The 9,252-nt window shown below is 39.4% G+C and overlaps 1 protein-coding gene across 2 annotated transcripts in view; it reads left to right on the forward strand.

The window, feature by feature from the left end:
- Positions 1 to 8,526, forward strand: part of LOC140462989 (cadherin-4-like) — a 656,453-nt gene extending 647,927 nt beyond the window's left edge. For both annotated transcript variants that reach the window (XM_072556570.1, XM_072556571.1), the window contains 2 exons: positions 6,046 to 6,210; positions 7,162 to 8,526. In XM_072556570.1, the coding sequence (XP_072412671.1) occupies positions 6,046 to 6,210; positions 7,162 to 7,368 (372 nt within the window). In that variant the 3' untranslated portion in view covers positions 7,369 to 8,526. The remainder of the gene's footprint in view (positions 1 to 6,045; positions 6,211 to 7,161) is intronic.
- Positions 8,527 to 9,252: the final 726 nt, after the last annotated feature.

Here is a 9,252-nt window from a genome sequence, read left to right on the forward strand (position 1 = left end):
ATCCCTCTACATGTCCATCTCCCCATCAGAATAGTCTCAGGGTTCACTGCTTTTTCCTGGAAAAAAGGCCTAAACTGACCTCATCCGCCATCAGCCTTCACCACCTGGCCGAGTTTGTGTCATCACTTGGAACAACTCCTCCCTTTTTCTTCAGGTCAAAGAGATGGCCATGGGTATTTGCATAGGCACCAATTATGCCTGTCTTTTTGTGAGTATATGGAACATTCCTTGTTCCAATCCGAATCTGATCCTTCCTCTTAATACTTGCTTCAGCGATGACATCATCGCTGTGGCTTCCCTCTCTCCTTTGCAATTGGAAAAATTCATCAATTTTGCTTCTAGTTTATGCTCCACTCTCACCTTCATCAATTCCATCTCCGACTCCTCCCTTCCTTGACATCTGCTTCCATTTCTGAGGATAAGCTGGCCACCAATATTCGCTACAAACTAAAAAAAAACACACTTACTTTGACTATATATCCTCACACTCTGCTTACTCTAAGGACTCTATTCCAGTCTCCCAATTTATCTGTCTCCATCCTACTGGTTCTGATAATGCCACCTCCCCCAAGGGAGCTTCAGAAGTACCCACCTTTTTCCTCAACCAAAGATTCCCCAACATCCTGAGCTCTTAGTCATGTTCAACCGATGTCCCACACTTCTGCTCTCACTTCTGCCTTCCCACAGCAATGATAGAGTATCCCTTAGTATTCACTTACCACCCCACCATTCTCTGCATCCAAAGGGTTGTAAGCTGCTATTTCTGTCACCTTGAACAGGTTGGCACCACCAGACATATATTCCCCTCTTCTCCCTTGTCAGCATTCCATGGGGATCATTCCATCAGGGACACACCCTGGTCCTCTCCTCCTCCATTCTCAACATCTCCTCATACCTCCTCTGCACCTTCCCATTTGCCTCCTCCCTCACTGTCCAAGATTTCAGACATACCTTCCAGGTGAAACAGTGATTTACCTGTACTTCATGCAAACTAGTCTATTGTCTTTGTAATTTACAAGGTGGGGGTCTCCTCTACATTGGGGAGATGAGATACAGGTTTGGTGACTGCTTCACAGAACACCTATGCATTGTCCACAAAAAAGACTGAGTTTCCAGTTGCCTACTACTTCAACAGCCCACCGTGTTCCCTGGCCAACATCTCTGGCACAAGTCTCAGCACAAGCTCGAAAAAAACATATCATTTCCTGCTTGGGGACCTTGCAACCTCTAGGACTCAACATCAAGTCTGAGTTCAATTACTGTAGCACCTGGTTTCTCCTGTCCTTTTTTTTGAACTCACCTGATTCCTCGTCCTTTGTCATGGGCTGCTTTTAGCACAGTCACCCATTCCCATATGTTCCTTGTCCCATTATCATATTGTATGTTTTGCATTTAGCACAGCTAGCCCATTTTCTCTCTCTTAGCTCTTGTTATCACTTACTCAGCTTTTCTTTCTATCCTGGACTGCTATCCACAAGTTTCTTGTTTACCTCCCCCTTTAATATTTCTCTCTGGCCTCTGGCTCCACCTATCCGCTCACCTCCCCATTTTCAGCCCCATCCCCAATGTCGGCTTCAGCATAAATACCTATTTTTCCCAGCTGCTAAGACTTCTGAAGAAGAATCATTGCTTTCTTTCCGCAGATGCTGTGTTTCTCCACCAATTTCTGTTTTTATTTCAGATCTCCAGCATCGGCATTTGTTTTGTTTTATTATTGTGGTAGAAAGACGTGCCATTCACGTTAAAATGAAGCTTAAGCATTTCAAGCTTTCCACTTAACCTCTCTGCTCTCTTCACATTAAAATCAGGACAAACACATTCAAACTTTTTCCTCTTTAACATATTCTGGACTTAGAATTCTACACATGTTTTCTGTAATTAAACACGCGGGTATATCCTGCTTCTAATGGATAAAACAGGATTTTCACAATTAGATTTTAGAATTTTCTGATTGTTAGACTATTGAAGTAGCTCATTAAATGTTTGTGATTGGTTCAACAATCATCATTATTGATGCATCTCTTTTCCCATTATCATTAATGAAATAACATTGTTGGAAAGCATACATTGAATTATTGTGCATTACCTACTTTTGTCTGAATTATACGTTGAAAACAAGTATTTCTTCCAGTTTGTTGAAGGAACTGTGGCACACATTCAGGCGACAGACTGGCTTTGCAAAAGTGAGTGAATGTTAACCCCCAAAAATATGCAGTTGGGTTCAGACAAAATGATAAAATTTTACATTTTCTGAAAATGACTTCAGCATTGAACAGAGCCAGAATGTGATTTTTCTTATGGGCTTCTCTACCCCACTATGAGGCTTAAATGCAGGTCAGAAGTCTCACTTTTTTCAACAGAATTTAATATTTTCCTCCAGCACCCAGAAGCAGGTTGAAGTAGCAGTGCTATTTCCTTGAGTAGGATGGTGCAGGGTGCAGATCTTCTACCACATTCCCCATCCCCGATCAAGCATGATGCATGTCTAATGTGCAGGACTGCCTTGCCAGCTGGGCATCAGTTGAAGTCCTTAAGTGTCTACTTAATGGTCATGTTATGACTTTATCTGGCTGCACACAACTTTTTTTCCCAGGGATCCAGCAGCAATCTTTATGAGAGGGCTGTGTGTAATGCCTTTCTTTTGTGCTCACTGGATTGCAGTTTGATTTGAACAGTCTTTATGAAGTATTTGTATGGTGGCTGCATGTAATGTAATAAAGGTGGCACGGTGGCTCAGTGGTTAGCACTGCTGCCTCACAGCACCAGTGATCTGGATTCGATTCCAGCCTTGGGCAACTGCCTGTGTGGAGTTTGCACATTTTTCCTGTGTCTGCATGGGTTTCCTCCGGGTGCTCCGGTTTCCTCCCACAGTCCAAACATTTGCAGGTCAGGTGAGTTGGCCATGCTAAATTGCCTATAGTGTTAGGTGCATTTGTCAGAGGGAAATAGGTATGGGTGGGTTAATCTTCGGAGGGTCGGTGTGGACTCGTTGGGTCGAAGGGCCTGTTTCCACACTGTAGGGAATCTAATCTAATCTAATCTAATCATGTCCATGACTAGTATAGCACAAGGCAAAGCTTATATTTCTAACCCCAGAATTTTCATGCAAAGAAATATGCATGCATTATCATGCACATTTGTGTTACCTTAGATAACCAATATACACACATCACTGTTTTCAGGCATCAGCAGTTCAGTAATCTCATCAGTCTCCACATAAACATTGCACACATTCTTTAAATCATGTTGGTTTATTAATCGTATGCTGGCTGTCCATCTGGGCAATGTTCCCTACCAGGGAAACAACATTCACGAGGTTTTTTTTTGTTGCCACGGTACCAGTTGTGCCATTTCTCTTGTTGAATCGCTAGGGACCTCTGGATCTCCTGATTGAACTGTGGACAGTGCAGGTGCAAAGTTCACATCTTCCTGCTCATCCATCTGCAGGTGAGGAAGAGCTTCCCTACTTGTCCATATCTGGGCAACATCAGACAGACTGCATTGTGGGGAAGGGGGGATCTTTCACATCAGTCAAGTTGAGGAGGAGGGGGAGCAGTTTGTGAGTGGGGTCTGATGATCGATTTTTGAGAAGATTTGTAGCTCAGGTTGATGATACATATGTAGCTTGCTGAGCTTGAAGGTTCTCAGACGTTTTGTTGCCATACTAGGTAGCATCATCAGTGCGAGTCTCTGGTGAAGCGCCTAGTGGTATGTCCCACCTCTCTATTTTATAGGTCTTGGTTTCTTAAGGTGGCTGATGTCATTTCCAGTTCTTTTTTTTCAAGGGAAGGTAGATAGGGTCTAAGTTGATGTGTTTATTGATGGAGTTCTGGTTAGAATACCATGCCTTGAAGAATTCTCGTGCATGTCTTTGTTTCGCCTGTCCTAGGATGTGTGTGTTGTCCCAGTCAAAGTGGTGTCCTTTCTGGCCTTTGTGTGTAGAAGCTAGTGATAGTGGGTCGTGGCTTTTGGTGGCCAATTGGTGTTCATGCATTCTGGTGGCAGGTTTCCTACTAGTTTGTCTGATGTAGTGTTTTTTTACAGTTCTTGCATGGTATTTTGTGAATGATGTTAGTTTTGATGGTGGTACCAATTGGATCCTTTATGTTCATTAGTCACTGTTTAAGTATGTTGGTAGAGGTCTGATCATGTCCAGTGATGATGAGGGGTTGGGTGGTATCATATCTGTGGGGATGGGGTAGGGAAAGGGTAGGGCCAGGTTAACTGTGATCTGACAAGGGGGGTCAGGTTGGGTCAGATTTGATCTGGCGAGGTGTGGAGCTTGTCAGAGTTCATATCTGCATGTGGGAGAATGGGAAAATGTCAGGTTTGATTTTATGGGAAAAGGCGTGGTGAGGAAAAGTGAGGTTATGGGTGTGTGAGGTAAGTTTGCAGTTGGTTGAATAGCTACTCAGGTTTTAGATAAATGTATGTAACAGCCTATTTTTTCTTGAGTAGGTTTTTTAAAATTTTGTTTCATTAGAACCCTCCAAAGTCTTTGATTTAAATGGAGGAGTTCAGGGAATTCCAGGCATAATGGAATTGCTCAATGGAAATTTCAAATTTCATGTAGAATTCTTCTGGAGTAAGTGTTACGATGAAACTATGTGCAAAACCTGCTATCTGGCCAGTGGAAAATGTGGGCCAGTGATCCTGTTTCCTTTGTTCAGTGTGCTGTTTTAGGTTATTGATTCACTTCTGAGAGTCCAGTATTCTATTTGAACAACAGTTGTGTCCTTGCTTTTGGACCATTCCTTCAAACACAACTTTTTGCAGTGTCATTTGCTTGATTGAAGCAAGATACTTGACTTTGAGTTTCAATGTCACTACTAGGTTAATGGCTTCCAGAGTGCACTGAGTTGCTGCTTCATTGTTGGATCTGAAAGGTTTTACACAGTCACAGCATCTGTAATTTCTACATCAAGAGTGATGCACTTGACAGCATACCTGCAGTTTACATCTGCTCTCCTTACTTCTGTCTCACGTCTAGATGATATCTCTGTAACTGTCATAACATTCTTGGAAGACATTTTGCAGCAAATGGTAGTGACTTGAAGGAAATGCTTTGAAGTAGCTTTTGGTCAGACTCATGGATTCATAGATACACAAAAAAGCATACACAATCATCTCTCTCTCCCATATTATCCCTCATCTAATTAAAAAGCTACTTCTTTTATTCAGTTTCACTTCCAGTACTACCTTTCACACCTAGGGTAATGAAGACCAAGTTGCAGCAAAATTCCTAAGATGGTTGACATGGAGTAGTCTTCAATGTATTGTTTAAAACTTTTGGTTCATGCATGCTCTCGGCTTTCCTTGTTCTTTCTTTGGATTATTAGGATGAAAGCATTCTGTAGGAGTAACTTCCTTGATTACTCCTTTTGTTTTCCAGCTCTTCTGTCATCTCTTTCAGACTGGAGCTTTCCTCAACAGTGCTGAATCGACCTTATATTCGCATTTACTGCAAAATGATATTCTCCAGGAAAACATCCTAAACCTTTAAAACACGTCTTTGCACTCTCTGGAATTTGTTCTACTGTGTGTAGTGATACACTGCAAATTTCTTTTGGAAAGTTAAAGGTTAATCATCCAAATTTTTGTGCTTGCTCTCGGTGAGATCTGATCCTCGAGATCTCCATTCATGCATTCTGTACTCTCAGCACAAGAGTGATATCTTCAAATGGACCCAACGTCCCTTTTGAGAGCATCATTTTTGGATTGTCATATTGTGTCACTTCACAGAAATCTATGAAATTTCTGGTGTTAAATTACCCAGCACTGTATTTCTAACACTTTATGTTAACCTGGTGTTCTCCTATTATAGTTATCATTCCAATTGTCACAAACAATGTCTCTCAAAGCGCAGGAAAATTCTGCCTGTGAATTGTTGTTGAATGGGGATTGTACAGTATTTGCTGAAGTGCAAGTTCTTTGCTCAGTAAGTGTTCTGAGTTTCTAGCAATTCTGGAATGTCAGAGTTTTTTTTATTAAAATTCATGATTCTGAAGAAACCCAGTTTAAAGGCAAGGCCACTCTGTTCTGCAGGATTATGACTTGAGCCAGCTTCAGCAGCCAGACTCACTGGATCCTGGATTAACAAAAGCTCCTGGGATCAGGAGGGTTGATGAGCGACCTATTGGTGCTGAACCACAATATCCACTGCGCCCAACTATTCCTCATCCTGGAGATATCGGAGACTTCATTAATGAGGTACGAATGAAAAATACTAGGCTGATGTTTATTGCCTCATACAAGCAACAATAGCAAAGACTTTTTAAAAAAAATTATATGATGTATTTTGTCACCAGTACTTGTGACAACACTAAATCTGTTAGTTCTGTATCTTTGACAAAGTTGTTCAATTATTCTATCATTTTTCAGTGTAGGTGTTTATTTTCAGTTGAGATTCAGAGATTAGGATTCAGCTAAATTGTATACTTAAATGATAGGTTTGCAAGCAGAAAAGTATGCACCCATGTGTAGGTCCACAAGATATGAAAGATTGTTGTCATCCCAATTCATTTCATACCAGAGTTAGATGAATAATTTGTGATTACTACAGTAGCCCTTTAGCTGAAGAATTTGAGCACAGCTTGCTTGCAGAAATTCTCAGGTGGACTTTCAACGCTGCCTGCCAATCTAACTCTTATCTTACGTGGTTTAGTTTTATCATTCTTCAACAGAATGCTGCAAGACATTCACTGTTCCATCCTTTAGAAAACAGAAATGGAAATCTAATATCTAGCACTCCTTACATGTGATGGACACAGAGCACGTTCCAGATCATCCCACATCTTGCCAGAAGTAAAAAATGTATTCCTAAACAGAATTTTGGAAAGATTTAAGAAAAATAACAAGAATCAAAGAAATTCCTCCATTATTTGAAATGATCAGTCACAGTAATTGTAATTATTTAATATTGCATCTACTCCAAATTTCTTAATATACCCTTGGACTGCATCCCATTGGGAAAGTATCCCATATTTTCTGAAGTATCTATTATCATGGTATCCTAAACTAGTTACCAAGTAAAAAGTTGTGTCCAGGATTTTGCAAACTTTTGACGTGAAAACTGATCAGATTTAAATGTTAATTTTAAAAAATATAGATCTGTCTTAAAATGGTTTGAAGATTTCATGATTTTCTGAAATACTGTTGCAGGGTCTCAGAGCAGCGGACAATGACCCGACAGCCCCACCCTACGATTCCCTCCTGGTTTTTGATTATGAAGGAAGTGGTTCAACTGCAGGTTCAGTCAGCTCCCTGAACTCATCCAGCTCTGGTGACCATGATTATGATTATCTTAATGACTGGGGACCTCGATTCAAGAAGTTAGCAGACATGTATGGTGGCGGAGAAGATGACTAATAGTATATTAGAAATGAAGGAACTGTACAAAAAAAGAGGCATCTTTTTTCATTAATATTCCCTGCTGACCATAATATTTTAGTGGTGTGTTAGTTTTTTATTATTTTAGAACATGAGCTGTTAGCATGAATGCTTGTTGTCTTTTTATGCATATTTTTGGTCAGTCAGCAGGAATATCGCTCAACTTTGCTTTACAACTAAAGAGGAAAGGCGCTCTTTATTAACTTGAATTTCTTAGTACAGAAACACTGTTTTTAAAGTGCCTTTTTGGTACATTTTATCGGATTCCCTCAATCTCAGGAGCGATTAAAATTCAACCATCTATTGATCCCTGGTCCAGTATTGACCACGAAGAGAAAATGAACAAATCAGTTTGTTTCCACACTGGTGAATGGACAAATTTTCCTTTTTTGCCTTTTAAACTATTGGTGTGTAAGATACATTTTAAAAAAAATGAACTGTATAGAAACACGTGTATTAACAGCCATGTTTAAAACTAAGCAGGTGGGTGGCTAATCACATTGTATATGTTGTATAGAGCTTAACATTGAAAATCTAATTGTCAAGCAGTGTAAAAAAAAGACAGGAAAGGACTTTCTGAAGGAACTGGTTAGATTTCATTAGCATTAAGGCCATTTCCTTTTAAAATCGAAAGTAGAACAAACATCTGATTAAAGTAACTTAATTTTTTTTAAAAAGCATTGTTACCCACTTGATTTCATTCTGTAGAGTGTACATAATGTTACACAGCTTGAAGCAAACATCATCTAGTTAATGTTATATGTATAATTGGAGCTTTCTTTTCCTTTTATGCATGTCTTTTTTTTAATATTGAAAGCGTAGCTCGCATGGCTGTGGTTGTTTCAAAGAACGATTTCTTCTCGTGTTGTGTGTTCACATTTCAACACAAATCATTGCACAGTTAGAGGAAACTTTTTTTGTAATGGTCAACAGCACAAATATTTTGTATCGTTGTTTGTACCATTTTGTACCAAAAAAAAGGGAAGGTAGTAAAAGTTTTGAATGCGTGTTTCTAGTGCCACTGCAGTATTGGTTAAACTGAGTAACAGCTTTGCAAATTTATTGTGTACCAGAGCTGAATCGGTGCATTTGCTCCTGGCCCCTCAGTGTTATAAATAAAGTTCCCCTTTTAAAACAGTGCTTTGTTTTCAATTCCTTTCAACATTTGCTATTTTTGGAAACCATTAAATACTCCATTTACAGTGATCATTCAACTGAATATGTGGCCTTCTTTCAATGATTCGTCTTCTGAGCTAATTCTGTCTGTTTTGTGTGCATGTCTAAAAGCTGTATTGTGCCTTTAATAGTTTTGAACAACAGCATTTTCATCTGAATTCTTCAAATAAAGGTTGTCAGGTAACATTGTAGTTATCCTTGTGCAGATAATGGACATAACATGATATTTCAGGCAGATTAATCTCTATAAATAATGCTCTGTGAAAGCAGTCTGTGAAAGCAATACTGATATAGATGACTAAATTCAGAAAATTGATTGAGATGATGTAAACTGAGTTTCTAGTACAATGAAACAGAACATTCCAAGGGGAGAACTCACCATCTGCAGTTAACTAAAAACAGTTAAAGATTGTCAACCTTTAACAAAGATGCATATCATTGCAGTTAAGAAGGTTGGACAGAATATAAAACAGCAAAGAATGACTAAAAGATTAATGAGGGGAAAATTGGAACCCAAGAGAAAGATAGCTGATAATACAAAAACATATAGTAAGAGTTTCAAGAAATGCCTTTCAAAAGTTGTATTGGTCCTATAGAAAGTAAATAAAGACGTGGTAAATAAATTGGACAGATATTTTATGTTGATCTTCACCTTAAAAGATAGCAGAAATATGCTAAAAATAGCTG

This window comes from Chiloscyllium punctatum, chromosome 37 (assembly GCF_047496795.1).
Source record: "Chiloscyllium punctatum isolate Juve2018m chromosome 37, sChiPun1.3, whole genome shotgun sequence".
NCBI lineage: Eukaryota > Metazoa > Chordata > Chondrichthyes > Orectolobiformes > Hemiscylliidae > Chiloscyllium > Chiloscyllium punctatum.